Source organism: Kogia breviceps, chromosome 2, assembly GCF_026419965.1.
Source record: "Kogia breviceps isolate mKogBre1 chromosome 2, mKogBre1 haplotype 1, whole genome shotgun sequence".
Classification (NCBI taxonomy): domain Eukaryota; kingdom Metazoa; phylum Chordata; class Mammalia; order Artiodactyla; family Physeteridae; genus Kogia; species Kogia breviceps.
Genome location: NC_081311.1, coordinates 166193990 through 166210658, shown reverse-complemented (window position 1 = coordinate 166210658; position 16669 = coordinate 166193990). Strand labels below are relative to the sequence as shown.

At 37.0% G+C, this 16669-nt stretch overlaps 1 protein-coding gene across 6 annotated transcripts in view; it reads left to right on the top strand.

Moving 5' to 3' along the window:
- SATB2 (SATB homeobox 2) overlaps positions 1-16669 on the top strand; it is a 203309-nt gene that overhangs the window by 97533 nt on the left and 89107 nt on the right. For all 6 annotated transcript variants that reach the window (XM_059055493.2, XM_067026506.1, XM_067026505.1 and 3 more), the window contains one exon: positions 4367-4469. In XM_059055493.2, the coding sequence (XP_058911476.1) occupies positions 4367-4469 (103 nt within the window). The remainder of the gene's footprint in view (positions 1-4366; positions 4470-16669) is intronic.

Here is a 16669-nt window from a genome sequence, read left to right as displayed (position 1 = left end):
TGGTGTGTTAGTTTCTACTTTGTAACAAAGTGAATCAGTTATACATATACATATGTCCCCATATCTCTTCCCTCTTGCGTCTGCATCCCTCCCACCCTCCCTATCCCACCCCTCTAGGTGTTCACAAAGCATTGAGCTGATCTTCCTGTGCTATGCGGCTGCTTCCCACTAGCTATCTATTTTACATTTGGTAGTGTATATATGTCCATGCCACTCTCTCACTTTGTCACAGCTTACCCTTCCCCCTCCTCATATCCTCAAGCCCATGCTCCAGTAGGTCTGTGTCTTTATTCCTGTCTTACCCCTAGGTTCTTCATGACATTTTTTTTTTCTTAGATTCCATATATATGTGTTAGCATACGGTATTTGTTTTTCTCTTTCTGACTTACTTCACTCTGTCTGACAGACTCTAGGTCCATCCACCTCACTATAAATAACTCAATTTTGTTTCGCTTTATGGTTGAGTAATATTCCATTATATATATGTGCCACATCTTCTTTATCCATTCATCTGTTGATGGACACTTAGGTTGCTTCCATGTTCTGGCTATTGTAAATAGAGCTGCAATGAACATTGTGGTACATGATTCTTTTTGATTTATGGTTTTCTCAGGGTATATGCCCAGTAGTGGGATTGCTGGGTCATATGGTAGTTCTATTTTTAGTTTTTTAAGGAAGCTCCATACTGTTCTCCATAGTGGCTGTATCAAATCCCACCAACAGTGCAAGAGTGTTCCCTTTTCTCCACACCCTCTCCAGCATTTATTGTTTCTAGATATTTAGATGATGGCCATTCTGACCGGTGTGAGATGATATCTCATTGTAGTTTTTATTTGCATTTCTCTAATGATTAATGATGTTGAGCATTCTTTCATGTGTTTGTTGGTAATCTGTACATCTTCTTTGGAGAAATGTCTATTTAGGTCTTCTGCCCATTTTTGGATTGGATTGTTTGTTTTTTTGTTATCAAGCTGCATGAGCTGTGTGTAAATTTTGGAGATTAATCCTTTGTCAGTTGCTTCATTTGCAAATATTTTCTCCCATTCTGAGGGTTGTCTTTTGGTCTTGTTTATGGTTTCCTTTGCTGTGCAAAAGCTTTTAAATTTCATGAGGTCCCATTTGTTTATTTTTGTTTTTATTTCCATTTCTCTAGGAGGTGGGTCAAAAGGATCTTGCTGTGATTATGTCATAGAGTGTTCTGCCTATGTTTTCCTCTAAGAGTTTGATAGTGTTTGGCCTTACATTTAGGTCTTTAACCCATTTTGAATTTATTTCTCTGTATGGTGTTAGGGAGTGTTCTAATTTCTTCCTTTTACATGTAACTGTCCAGTTTTCCCAGCACCACTTATTGAAGAGGCTGTCTTTTCTCCACTGTATATTCTTGCCTCCTTTATCAAAGATAAGGTGACCATATGTGCGTGGGTTTATCTCTGGGCTTTCTATCCTCTTCCATTGATCTATATTTCTGTTTTTGTGCCAGTACCATACTGTCTTGATTACTGTAGCTTGGTAGTATAGTCTGAAGTCCGGAAACCTGATTCCTCCAGCTCCATTTTTGTTTCTCAAGATTGCTTTGGCTATTCGGGGTCTTTTGCGTTTCCATACAAATTGTGAAATTTTTTGTTCTAGTTCTGTGAAAAATGCCAGTGGTAGTTTGATAGGGATTGCATTGAATCTGTAGATTGCTTTGGGTAGTAGAGTCATTTTCACAATGTTTATTCTTCCAATCCAAGAACATGGTATATCTCTCCATCTACTTGTCTCATCTTTAATTTCTTTCATCAGTGTCTTATAATATTCTGCATACAGGTCTTTTGTCTCCTTAGGGGAGGTTTATTCCTCGATATTTTATTCTTTTTGTTGCACTGGTAAATGGGAGTGTTTTCTTAATTTCACTTTCAGATTTTTCATCACTAGTGTATAAGAATGCCAGAGATTTCTGTGCCTTAATTTTGTATCCTGCTACTTTACCAGATTCATTGATTAGCTCTAGTAGTTTTCTGGTAGCATCTTTAGGATTCTCTATGTATAGTATCATGTCATCTGCAGTGACAGCTTTACTTCTTCTTTTCTGATTTGGATTCCTTTTATTTCTTTTTCTTCTCTGATTGCGGTGGCTAAAACTTCCAAAACTATATTGAATAAGAGTCGTTGCCAACTCCTTTTTAAATGAGTGTGAACCCACTCTAGTGTAAGACCATCTGGTGATGAAACCAGCAGAAGCCCAGATATTCATTTTCTTGCCACATAGATTGACACTGGCCACTAACACAAGAGTGTTAATGAAGATGCATCTGGAGGAAAGACAAAGTTAAGAAGTCCATGGAGTGGGGGAAATGTGGACTATCTGAGACCAGAGTAATACGGATATGTGTCCTAGTCTCATGGGCCAGGAAGAGTTGAGGGGTAGCTCCAGGCAGTACTTAAAACACTTCGCCTTTTAATCTGCTTTCTAGATCACTTTGTGATAGAAGGTTTAGCTCTGGCTTCTGCCATGGCTATATATCTTACGCCTTTCCAGAGGGTAACATTCATACAAACAACGTAGAAAGATGACAAGTACATTTGCAGTTATTCACATAAACCCGAGTAGCTGGTGCATCTGTTATTAGGCTGCTTTCATGTTAAATTTTTCATTATTTTGACATTTCAGTTTGGCATTTTAAAATTTCATCTTTGTCCCTTTTCATCTGTTATATTTCAGTGACTCAGATATCCCACATCAGAATTGTGTTAGACACAAGGGAGAGGAAAAAAAAAGAAACAGACATAGTCACTGTCCTCAAGGATCTGACAAACTGGGACAGAGAGGAAAGCTCAGCCCAGAGAGGGAAGGAACTAGCCCAGCTAGCCAAGAGACTTCTTTACTCCTTTGTTAATAACATACAAAGCAGAACCCTGCCCCAGGAAGATTAGGATTCCATTGATCCTCTAAGGCAGCAGGCAAGGCTCTGAGTTCTGTGATACACTCAGGTGATACTGGCTCTTTGTGTTCCAGGGCTGTGTTCAGATCCTCAGATTAAAAGAGTTGTCTTTACTATCTCCCTTTAGAGAACAGAATTGTCGTTTAGAGATCAGCAACTGCAGGGAGGATAGCCATCTGCTATATAGAAAGAACCAGAGGTTTCTGTGAATTGAATTAGGACCTCCCTCCCCCATCAGTACTGCATAGTGTTTAAAAAAAGAGAGAGTCTGTGGGCTTATAGAGGAAACTGTCTTAAATGGGGGTCTATGTAGGACTGTCTACTGGCATTTGAACTTAACTGACTTGTCAATGCCTTGATTTATTGTTATCCTTTTTATCTTGACTACTTTGTCAAAATGACATTAGAAGTTCCAAGATTTCCCTCAACTGTTCCATATCTGGGGAAAACTTTTTTAAGAAAGATGAGATTTCAAGGCAGGATATAAAGCCTTACGTAGGTCATTTGGATCTCTTGACTCGTTTATGTCCATTTGTTTTTAGACAGAATTTGTAGAAATAAAGTCTATGTATAAAACATACACATGTACTATCATAGTCATTCAGGTATAAGTTAACATCTGCTATGAATGTTGGTCCAAACATGCCATATTGACTGAAAACATATCTCTGTATGAAATTGAATTCAAGGTGTGCAGTTATAATTTTTAATTTTTCAGTGGTAAGTTAGGTTATGCTCCCTTTCTCTTTCCTGTTTACTACAATTTCAAACAAATCAGCTAAAGGGTTGAGCTGAGGAGAGAGAGGAGTATCAAGAGCAAGAAGGAATCAGGTACTTAAACACTCAAAGTTTTAGCTTTGACGCATTTTTGCTTGAAACACAGAACAAGTGTTATGTTTAGTTTCCCCTGCTCTAAAATCGCACCGTTAATTTTTTCATTTGGTGAATTTTCACACAAGTGCTAATCACACGTTTCTATAAATTATATTAATTTAACTTATTTCCCTAAATGTTGTTCTGTAGTGTGTAGCACGGATGTTCTCAGATTCTTGGCTGTGTAAGCTTGTTGCAGTTGGAAGCGGAACAGAAACATCTGAGAGGCATTATTTGGATTACAGATGCAGGAGCATCTGATCTCACCTTTTGCTCGGGTTCCTAAATCACAACTGTTCTTTCCCTTTGCATTCAATCTGTGTGTCCTGCCCCCTCCATCTTTGACATTGCTCCAGGGTTGGTTGTATGGAGAATGCACTGTCATCGTACAAGTTAAAGGGATAGTAAGTTTCGTTAATCATATTTAATAGTTTAGTTTGCAGGAGGACGACTGCTTCAAATTTAAAAGACAAAGGAGATTGGTATGGACTATAATATGCCCTTTTTTGTCCCTGAAAAGGAATACTCATATTTATGGAAAAATAACTGTTTTTTTTTTTTCTTTACAGAGTATGATTTCATCCATTGTAAATAGCACATATTATGCCAACGTGTCAGCAACCAAGTGCCAGGAGTTTGGGAGATGGTATAAGAAGTACAAGAAGATTAAGGGTAAACTGACTTTTATTTTTGAAGCCTATTTTCAGTTTCTTAGGTCAAGGAGCTGTTGATACTTGGGAATTTATGCTAATTTAGATACAATTTTTAATAAAATTTTATATAGTTTTTTATAAAAGGATTCTTTTTTTAATTGAAGTATAGTTGGTTTACAATATTGTGTTCGTTTCAGGTATACAGCAAAGTGATTCAGTTATACATGTATATATATATATATATATAGGTATATATATATGTGTATTTTTTTCAGATTCTTTTCCATTTTAGGTCATTATAAGATATTGAATATAGTTCCCTGTGCTATACAGGAAAGCCCTGTTGTTTATCTATTTTATAAATAGTGGTGTTTATCTGTTAATTCCATACTCCTAATTTATCTGCCCACTTCTCCTTTGGCAACCACAAGTTTGTTTTCTATGTCTGTGATTCTGTTTCTGTTTTGTAAATAAGTTCATTTGCATTATTTTTTGGAGATTCCACATGTAAGTGTTATCATATAATATTTGTCTGTCTCTGTCTGACTTCAGTCAGTATGATGATCTCTAGGTCCATCCATGTTGCTGCAAATGGCAATATTTCATTGTTTTCCTGTGGCTGAGTAATATTCTGTTGTATGTATATACCACATCTTTATCTATTCATCCGTTGATGGACACTTAAGTTGCTTCCGTGTCTTGGCTGCTTTAAATAGTGCTGCTATGAACATTGGGGTGCAAGATAAGATTCTTAATATTTTCATCAGGAGATCCAGATTGGCTCCCTTAAAACTAAGATGGTGTTAGAACTAAAGTAAAATTCTTAGCATAATATATGAAGGGTGTAGTTTTCACAAGAGATGCTTGTGAAGGCTGAGATCTTTAAAAATATTTTGAATTTGTATATTTCAGATAGGCATGTCTATTTAAAAAGCTCAATCAATAAATCATTTTCATTAATTTATTAATGAAAAAAGCAGTCATTCTAGGTTAAATCAGCACTTATAGTTTAAGTACCAATTAGCAAATTGAAATGACTGTGTGGTATCGGGAAATCTTTGGTCAGAAATGGAGTTTTGTTGTTGCGTTTATTTGGAGACAATTCCAGAACAGTGGTTAAAGCAAAGGGACTCTGCAGTCAGGAGGACTTGTATTCAAATCTTTGTCTTCTGTTTACTAGCTGTGTGAGCTTGAACAAATTATTTAACTTTACCAAGACTCTATCTCCTTATCTGAAAATTGGAAGTAATAAAAGTAAGTCACTGGCTAGCTGTGAGGACTAAATATGTTAATACTGGCACAAAGTAATCTCTTAATAAACAATAACTATAATATTGTAACAATAATTAATAGTAGTAATTCTACTAGCAGCAATATATTATATATAGAATTGTATCTGATCCTGAATATACCATTCTCATATAATAAATGGCAAGCTATTTAGGCCATCCAGCCCTTTAAATATATGTGATATTTTGCATTTGCAAATTTGTCAATGCTGGAAAAATTCTGCTGTTCTCACCCCACTTCAAATGCTATTCAATTCAAATGCTACCAACCCCTGAGGGGATTGGGGGATATTTTGGCAACAGAACAGGTTGATGTTTGAGGGTCCTTCTAGTTCATAGTTTGCATGATTATGACATCATTCATCATGCTTTATTATAGGTATTCAGAGACTTGCTGATGGTTCGCTGCCCCTGTTGAGAGGGTTAAATGACAATTTATGGTGGTCAGGTAAAAGTAAAGGATTAATTTATTTGTTTTTACTACCTGTAGTTTTCCTCTAGGGAGACAGTATGGAAATAATGCCTCTTGGTTGTTGAGTATTTGGGAGTTTGTTTACAAGGTTACCTTTTGAGAAAATGAGCTTTATTTGCATTGGTGGCACATTTCTGATTACAAAGGAATGAGAGCATTTTATGCTAAATATACGATTTATAAGGAAAGTCAAGTTGTTGAACTACCCAGGAGAAATTAAGTTCACTAAAAATTGAATTATATGATCCATTCCTTTTCAATATATTCTAAAATTCTTAGGACCCTCTAGTTTCTGGCTTGGGTACTTGCTTTACAATGTTATTAATATTAACTCTTGTACAGGATAAGATGAATAACTCCTTCTCATTATAAGACATGATTGTATGGTTCGGAAGTGTTTCTTCTGTAAGCGTTGTCTCCAAGTTTTTCCTTTAAAATCAGATTGTTAAAGTGCTTGAACAATATCCTCTTTGGCTAAAAATCAAAAGAATCATGCAGCTTCAAGGTCATTTGTTAGATCCAATTTACTTGCTATTATAAGAAAAAGGAAGAGAGATTTCTCTTATAATAGTCTGGAGTATAATTCCAGATTCAAAAAGAGTGGAAACTCTTCACTCTAGTGTTTTCAGAATCGCCACTACAGAATCTGTGTGTGTATGTGTGTGTGTGTGTGTGTGTGTGTGTGTGTGTGTGTGTGGTTTGTGTGTGTATATATCTGTTCACACACATTAACACTTATGTCTTCTACTTTTCTCCTTTCTTTCTTAGCAAGCCAATTCTTCAAGCTCTATTTTTTTCTTCAAGATAGTAAATGCACAGTTAAATCTTTTAAGTGCCATAAAAGCAGACTGAGACCTTGATTTCAATCAGGAGGTCAAGGATCCACACCTGAAGAGGCAGCCAGACGCTGTGTACACATGCTATTCAAAGAGATGGAGCTAGTCATTGCTGTTAAAAAGTGTGTGTGTGCATGTGTGTGTGTCAGTAGGAGGAGAAAAGGGAAGGTTAAGGTATGTGTGAAGTAAACACAAGCTGCCATAAAACAGTTCAAGTGGTGTTGATTCATCAACCAAGGGAGTGGGAGGAAAAACAAAGAATTCATGACAGGTATAATGGTGTAGAGAAAATAAACACCCCAGAGAAGTGCATTTTATTAACTTTCTACCTTCAGAGAAAAGGAAGTTTGGACCTATACAGGAACATTTCAGTCCTTAGAAGCTTTATGCTGTGAATAGATGTCACTGTGGGAGCTCCTATCTAGTAGAATCCATTTCTCCTGAGAAAGCAGTGATTTTGTTTGTAAAATTTCTATTTGTGTCCATCCATTTTCAAAAAAAAAAAAAAAAGTAATGAATTTCAAATCTGGAAATAAAGTAGCTAAAGGAGCATTCTACCTTAGGGCTCTTCCTGAGGGCGCAGAGGTTAGAGTTCTCTGTCTTTCCTTGTCTCCCCTCCCCCACCTTGTTTCCATTCCATAGTTACCAGTTTACATGTATCATTGCTGATGTTCAGTATAGAAGAAAATCTCAAGCTAGCTTACTGATGTCTCAAACTAAATGCAGGCTACATTGTTAAATATGTTTCCTATTATCTGCTAATGTCTGTTTTAATAAAACAGTGGGAACTAAATGGTTGCTTCTTAATCAAAACCATGAATTTCCCAAACATAAGCTATGTGATTCTGTTACAAATTGCCACATATAGATCTCCTAGGTCAATTTTTTTTTTCTCTTCTCATAGAAATAAACAGTAAAATAATTATATACTCTGAAAGATCAAAGTAAACATGACTAAAACCTGGCAAAAATAAAAGTCTACTGAAAGGTTTTAGGAAAAAAAGATCAGATTGCAAATTCTATAGTTAATGTTTAAATAAATATGAGAAAAATGAATAATCAATAATTTGATATCATTAAAAACAGATGTAAAGACTATATACAAATGGAATTGTCTAAATTTTGAAGTAAACATTTTAATGTGCATTTTTTGAATTTGTTGTTATTATAGCTAAACTATTTACACTTATTCTTTAAAAAGTCCTAAGTTGGTTTGGCTTAGCATGTTAACATTATTTTCCCCAGTGATCACAGCAAAGCACATGGTGTTTACCTTTTTCCTTTAATTTCAAAGGCAATCATAGTTGACACAGACATATTTGAGTTAACATTAGTGTTAATTCAGGATGGATGGGGAGACAGTTTGTGTACTCTGGTTTTAAAGTTCAGAGCCATGAACCTGCTTCCCAGGAGTTTTTGATACTGAAGAAAATGAAGTGGTTGAATGTGGTAGTTGGTTGGTTCAGATGGCATTTTTTTAATTGCTGTTCATCTCATACTGTAATTGCTTCTGGCCTAGATTTTACAATGCAGCGCTCATAAGCTCCCAGGATTCAGAAAAATATATACATTTTGTGGAAAAACAAAACAAAACAAAAAGACCAATATTAACCATTGTTTAATGTGTAGGCGTCTTAGTGTTGGACCCAAGGATAATCCACCGGGACCTAGAAACATTCATGCTATTAATTATTTTCAAGAATGTTGGGGGTTATGTGGGATTTACCTATCAATTTTTCTTTCATAGGTTCTACACATTTTATTAAAACAATATTTTTAACCTCACTCTTCTTTTGGATTAAGTCTATTTAGACATACACTTGCCCCATCAGTTGTATGAAACTAAGTGACAATTATGCGCAGTACTATTATTAATTATACTATTATGGCAATGTAATTCTGCAAGGGATCTTATAAGAATAAGAAAGTACCTTAACAAAGAAGCACTCATATATTTTAAATGTTCCCTAATTAAAAATTAATAATTTAAAAGAAAATAAGTTTATATTTAAAGTGTTTTTCATCTGGCACCAAAAGCAAAATGAACTGCTGTCTTTGGTCAGGTCAATTTCAAGTATTTAATACGTCACAAGAATTAAGGGGTCATTGAAAGTTCACACAATTCTAGTGAATATCTCAAAATTATTTGTGTCATAAAATAATACCACTAGAATGAATGGACCTAACCAAACCCTGTACTGTGGCCAGAAAGCAAAATTATCCCCATCACTTTCCTTTTCTCAGTCATTGCTCAAGAAGCCCCTGATTGCTAGTTGTCTTAATTTTGTTTGTTTATTTGAGCTTATTTTGCAAAATATTAAAAAGCTGGGAGAAATGAGGATTTTAAAAACAAGTGTTACTTCCTCAAGCCTGGTTTATCCTAGTAATCAGTATTTTATCTGACCCTGTCTGATCTAGTCTTGCAAGATCAAACGTCCAGGCCAGCAACAGACAGTAAACAAAGCCTGTGAAGGGTTTCAGTAAACACGAAGATTAGATGTTGAATGAAAATTAAACTCCTTGAACTAGTTCTCTGTACTAAAGTGGTTAAGTACGTTGTGATTAAAAGAAATAAGTAATTATGATCATTATAGCTGAAATGATATAATGTTACCACATTTAAAGCACCTCTTGTACCCAAAAATGATTGTGTCATTTACAAAGTGGTGCCTCGAAGTTGAATAGAGAAATCAGTGTCCGCTGACCTGGTTCCATAAGGCAGCCCTTGCTTAGCCATGGTGGTCAGGACAATGCCTTTAATCAACTGCCGGTACTTCTGCCTCTGCTGTTGTTTAGCTCTGATGAGGTAAAAGTAACTTAACATTTTTTTTTTTAACATCTTTATTGGACTATAATTGCTTTACAATGGTGTGTTAGTTTCTGCTTTACAACAAAGTGAATCAGCTACACATGTACATATATATCCCCATATCTCCTCCCTCTTGCTTCTCTGTCCTACCAGTAACTTAACTTTTGTCTACCTAATTATTCTGGGTCATGAAAGAAATTTGCTTTCAGTTTTGGATCTAAATTAAGTGCTTGGCAAGGAAGTTTGTCTGCCCTCTGCCTATATTGCACCTGTGTAAAGTAATGACAACATCAAATCCTTGAATTATATATATATATTAGATTAATTGAAATAGAAACATCCCTTCTGCAAACAAGCACTTTCCATCTTACTGGTTTTCCAAAAATTGAAAGAGCCTTGTCCATTTACACTGGTAATCACTGATGTGCCTTCATTGATCACCTTACGCTTCCTAACCTTCCAATTAGGAGCTTATTGGTAGTGTCACCAAGTGGAAGAATGGTACGTGGGGAATGCCTTGGACCCTAAGCTCAGATGTGGACTCACTTTTTTTTTTTTTTGTGGTATGCGGGCCTCTCACTGTTGTGGCCTCTCCCGCCATGGAGCACAGGCTCCGGATGCACAGTCTCAGCGGCCATGGCTCACGGGCCCAGCCGCTCTGCGGCATGTGGGATCTTCCCGGACCGGGGCACGAACCCGTGTCCCATGCATCGGCAGGCGGACTCGCAACCACTGCGCCATCAGGGAAGCCCTGGACTCATTTCTTGCTTGGATCTTAAGAAGCTTATTCTAGCTGTACTGGTAGCTGCTTCTTTAGCCTGAATGTGTTTATTCATAAATGTTTAAAGAAGTAAAAACAATCATTAGTCAACAGTGTGGTTTGTAGATGGAAAGAAACAAACTTGCTATCTTCTCATATTTATAAGCCATTTAAAAAAGAATGGAAAGGGAAAAAGGATCTGCTTTTCTAACCCCTTCCTTTCTTCATCCATCCATCCATCCATTCATCATCTATACTTACTATTTGAAAGAATTATAAGACACAATTCCTGGTTTCAAAAAGCCTACATTCTCTATGAAATAATTAATAATATAACATATTTTACTATCATTCAAAAAGAAATTTTAGCATCTACTATATATACCTGGCAGGATTTTAAGTGGGGATCATTACCTGGTCCTTCCTTGCAAGAAAGTTAGTCACAATTAGATAATTCATTTAAATAAAATGTTTAGTGAGTATCTCTACTACAGCCCATATTCAGTGCTAGAAGCAGTGAGAGACATTCAGAAACACTTAAGATATGGTTCCTACCTCTAGTTGTGTTGCCCTCAACCTAGCAGGGGTGTGGCCATATAAGTATATCTGGCAAATATATAACAGTGGTATAAACTAGTATAGTGGTAACACAGAGAAAGGTCCATAAATTACCTGCTGGGTGTCAGGGGATAATTCGAGAAGAAGTAGCACATGAGTTATAACTTAAGGACAAATAGAGTTTTGCAGAGAGGACAAGGAGAAGGAAGAACATTTCAGGCAAATGCAAGTTCATGAGTATAGATGCAGGGGTGCAGAAGAGCATGATATATTTCGGAAGTTATGGGTGGTTGTCCAGTACATCTAGAATGGCAGTGCATTTATCATGATACTGTAATATAACATGCCCAGAATGGCTAAGATTTTTGATTGGTGAAAAGGAACAGATAACAGCATGGCAGGGTGTGGGACTGATGGTGGCACCAAACATTGGTGAAAGAGCAGAAATGTTTGGGACCTGGCTGTGGGCAGTGTTCGTGTTATAGTGATGAAAAATAAAGTTGAGAAGGTAGTAAACACATCTTAGGGAACTCTGAAAGCCCAGTTGAGATAGACTGAGAATCATTGAAGGGTTTTCAGCAATGAAGCAATAATGAAAATGGTGGTTTAAAAAAAAAAAAAAAAACCAAACACATACTCTAGAAGCCATCTAAAACCATGTATGGATATGAATATGTTTATGGCAGGAGGGGAGGCAAATGGGAGGGAGAAGGGGTGGTGTGCACATCCTGGAGGATGCAGACAAAATAGAATCTATTGCAGTAAGATGGTGAGGGAGGTAGAGCTTTGGCTCTGGTGGCAGGAATGAGAAAGAGAGAAGTGACCAATGCAATATGTGTGTGGGAAGAGAAAGGGAAATCAAAGTAGAGTCCAAGGTTTTGAGCTTAAGTGGCTCTTGATGGTTTTGACAGAAATGGGCTGATATAAACTGAGAGGAAGTTGCTGATGCTTCAGTGAGAGTTGGTGAACTAGGTAGAAATATCCACTGGGCTGTTCAAGGTGTGGAGCCACCTGACCAGAAGACAGGAATAGAGAATAGATTCTGGAGCTAATTTTTTAGATGTAATAGTTAAAATGATACCCAAAGAGGATTCTCTGAAGGGGAGAGTGAGGACAGGAGGAGTTGGAAGCTTTGAGAGGTAAAAGGACCATGGGTTAAGAAGACATGATTAGGAAGAAAGTGAGATTTCATGGAAGCCAAGGGAAGATGGGTTACCAGTGGAGAAATGTTATGAAGGGTGACAGGAGGAGGAGAAGGAGAAGAGATGATTGGAGGCTCTTAACTTTGGCCAAAAAAGGGACCATAATGACATTGAAGGGAGCTATTTCCCCTGTCGTGTGAGAACAAAGAGAGAATGAAACTATATGCATCTGAGATGGAAGGTGGCACGGAAATGAGGATAGCAGATACTGAGTGAATGAGGAAAGGATATAAGAGCAGCTAACTGCAGCATTAGGGTTAAGTGTACCTATACTTCCACCCCACCCCAATACTCAGGAGAAAGACGATGGAGCCACAGGAGGCCAAGGGCTCTGAAGGGGAAGGGGGGGTGGTAAGCAACAGTTCACAAACTAGGAAGGAATGGGGCACAGAAGATGATTTGCCTTTGAAAGAAAGAGAAATAGCTTTGCTTCAGAGCCTGGAGGAAAGGAAGGAAGACGGATAAGGAGACAAGTTTTTGGAGATGGAGTGAGTGCTAGAGAATGAGGCAGCTCATGCCATATGGTGGGGGTGGGGGTGGGCTGTTGTGATTATCTAGCAGTGAAGGAGAGAATGGTTGGTATGGGGGCTTGGTGGCGAGCCCTGAAACAGGTTCTGGACCAACTACGTTTGGGAAACAATGAGAGAGAAGCAGGGAGTTGAGCTGAGATGACATAGTTAAGGGTTGTGGTCCAGGTCTCTTTAGTTCTTAGCTTTTTCTTATAGTGAGCTTTAGATTTCTCATAGTTTCAGATTTCCTTTTGTCTTGCTGAGAATCAAAATTAAAAACTCAAAAACAAAAGATCTGGTGGTGCTTGATGAAGCATCTACCGAGTTGTGAAATGAGACCTTTTGTGTGTAGACCAGGAAATATCCAGCTTATTTAAAATCTGGTATGATTGTGGCGACATCCTTTTATTTGGGGGAAACCCAGAGGTTAAAATCAGAGAATTCTCTTGGTCTCTTGATAGACTCAATAAAAATTATTATTTGTGTTTCCTCAGATGATTTACAGAGCTAAAAGCTGAAAAGCACTTATGTTTGCAAGGTGCTTGAAGCTCTTAAATATAAGTGCTATGTAAGATGCTAGGACTACAATGACAGTTGTCTATGGGAGACAGTTGTTTAACTCGCTCTTTGTCTGACTGGTGATATGATTCTTACCCTATGCAAGAATTTGAGATTATCTGATCTTGGACTTCTGAACTCTCAAGGGAATGGACATAAATCTAGAATCATCTGGAGTACAAGCCAGGCTATGAGTTCTAACATTTGGCCTTTCAAGCTGTCACCTTCCAAGTTCCATGTTCTGTAGTAATTTTGATTCTTGAATAATCTCCCTACGAGACCAAAAATCCCTTGAAAGAACATCTGGGGGACTCATCCATTTTGTGCCATCCTCCAAGCCCTGTGAACATAGGACTTTGTATATTGTAGATGCTTAGTAAATATTAATAGAATTGAATTTAATATAGATGAGTTTATTTGAACATATGCACTTAGAACAGTTTTATTTTTGGACATATTATATTGTTACTAAATCTTATTTGCTATCAGACGTCTCAATTGAGAGAAGAAAGCAAACCTTTGTCTTGTTCCTGATCTTAGTGGAAATGGTTTCAGTTTTTCACCATTGAGAACAATGTTGGCTGTGGGTTTGTCATATATGGCCTTTATTATGTTGAGGTAAGTTCCCTCTATGCCTACTTTCTGGTAGAGCCCTCATCTCCCAAAGGTTAGAAGAGACTTATGTTAGGAGTGATAAGGACTTGCAGTAGGAAGTCAGTGGGTAAAAAGGAATATTCTTTGGGGACTTGTGTCAGGTTTGGAGGTTGGGGCAGAAGTGAAAGATGTCATAAATATATCAAGTCTGATGAAAGTTGTAACATGTTGTAATCACATATACATGTTCATAATAAACTCAGAAGGTCTGGAAAAATATATATATTTAAAAAAAAAAACCTTTGCTTGTTTAATTCATATTACAAGTGTCCTTAGCAAATTAGTTATCGGGTTAAAATCATTCTTTTTTTTCTGTTAATTAGTTATTGAGCTAAAGATTTAGCAATTGTTAATCAATTCCACTGAAAGAGACAGTAACACCTTTGTTAAGTAAAAATTCGGGACCATTTATGTAGCCTAAGAAAAACATCCCTTTGAGGTGTTTCCAGCTAGTTTATTGAGTATTTTACTTAAAATAATGGCCCCAAACATTTAAGTCCTGTGATATCAGAGAGAATGGCTAATGGAAAATAATGAATTATGGGTTGATTATTTCTTTGATTCACTTTTCCTTATTAGGTTGAATTAAAGAATTAATCCACATAGAATGCTCCTGAATGATAATGTTAAGTTTCTGAAATGTCATTTTTTTCCTATCATGTGTGAATTCACCTCTGAAATGATAGTTTTAAATTAAAACAAAGAGTAAAAATCAAGATATTATTAGATATAAGTAGCTTTAACCTATACAGAAAGCGATAGGAATATTTGAAATGATCAGTGTTATCAAACTATTATAAAGCATTGTTTGAAACCAAAAGGGACAATAGCATTCGGACACAGTAAAGGAGGACAATTCTTACTTTTTTGTTTTTTTCAGTACGTGGGCCTCTCACTGTTGTGGCCTCTCCCGTTGAGGAGCACAGGCTCCGGACGCGCAGGCTCAGCGGCCATGGCTCACGGGCCCAGCCGCTCTGCGGCATGTGGGATCTTCCCGGACCGGGGCACGAACCCGTGTCCCCTGCATCGGCAGGCAAACTCTTAACCACTGCGCCACCAGGGAAGCCCTTACTTTTTCCATGGAACATAATGGGTCCTATGAACTTTTATTGTCAAAAAACAAAGATGTTCAGCTTCAAGTTGCTTTATGGTAGATAATATATGTTTTTGTGGATCTTAATATGATGGAAAAAGGAAGTTGATAATAAGGGGAAAGTATACCTAAGAAAACCAGTCATATGGTATTATCACAATGCCGGCTGGTATACTTCACTTTTGGGGCTGGAAGCATTTTCCTTCCAAGTCTTGTTTTATTAGGAGTTAACAAGTTGGCTCTGAATATCTTGCTCTAGGCAAAGACTTTGCAAGCAAGTTCTCAACCCAGAGACAGATTCTCTTTAACAAATTTAGAGGGGAAAAAAATCTTCAGATTTCATAGTCCTAAAAGACTTATTTTTTTCTTTTGCCCTTCAGCCCTTTCAGACTCCTAATATTTTCTTTAATTATATATAGTGAACTCTTCTGGTTATAGTTTTGTTTTTAATTTCCAATAGTGTGGGATTTGTATCTGGTATATATGGAATATTGGCTTTAGCTCTTGAGATCATGTCTGTCTATGTTTGTGTTAACAGAAAAGCAGTTTTTATATAACAAATTGACTTTGTACCTACAGTTATTGCCTAGGAGAGAATAAGTCAGAAGTATTTTCAGTGATTGGGCATGTTCATTGTTGGCAGACAGGATGCTGTTCTGGTTTGTCAGGAAAATTAGTGTTATGTTTACATTCTAAAAAGAGTTTTAACTCAGTGAAAGACTTTGGGTGGACAGTAGGGCTTTTTAATGTTAATGTGTAGCCTAGTTCAGAGAGAGGAGTCTAAATAAATATCAGATTGAATCATATGAAAATGCCATTTTCGTAGGTCAAAATTGTTGTATGTCACCAATTTCATATAGTAGTTCAATCATATATGAATTTACTGCGATTTCCTGAGATTCTCAGGTTATTACCATGTTACATGAGTGTGCATACCCCATTTTATTTTTTGTTGGTTACCTGTTTCAGACAAACACTTCATATTTGCAGAGTTTATAAAAAGTACTTTCAAAAGCTCTCAGTTGCGTGATTCATGTCTTTCATCAGTCAGGTGGGACTCTGCTGATGACACTCATTTGGGGACGAAGCCTTTTGGCTGCAAGAAAAATAAAAGAATGGAAGGATTCATGAAAATAAATAGAGTGAGTGTGAAATTGTATTACAGATGACTAGAATGAGCTGCTAATAAACAACAAAATAGGGATTGAAAGGAGCTATGTTTTATCATCAAATAGAAATACATTTTATATCATAGGCAGTTGTTACAGGCCCATCTATACTCAGTTAAATTGTCTGAAGCAAATCTATAGATGGAGTTCTTTCAAGCTAGTATTATTCAGTACTCTATCTGTAGGGTTTGTCATCATTCTGGTACATAGTAGTTGATTAATAAATATCTATCGGGGCTTCCCTAGTGGCACAGTGGTTGAGAATCTGCCTGCCAATGCAGGGGACACGGGTTCGAGCCCTGGTCTGGGA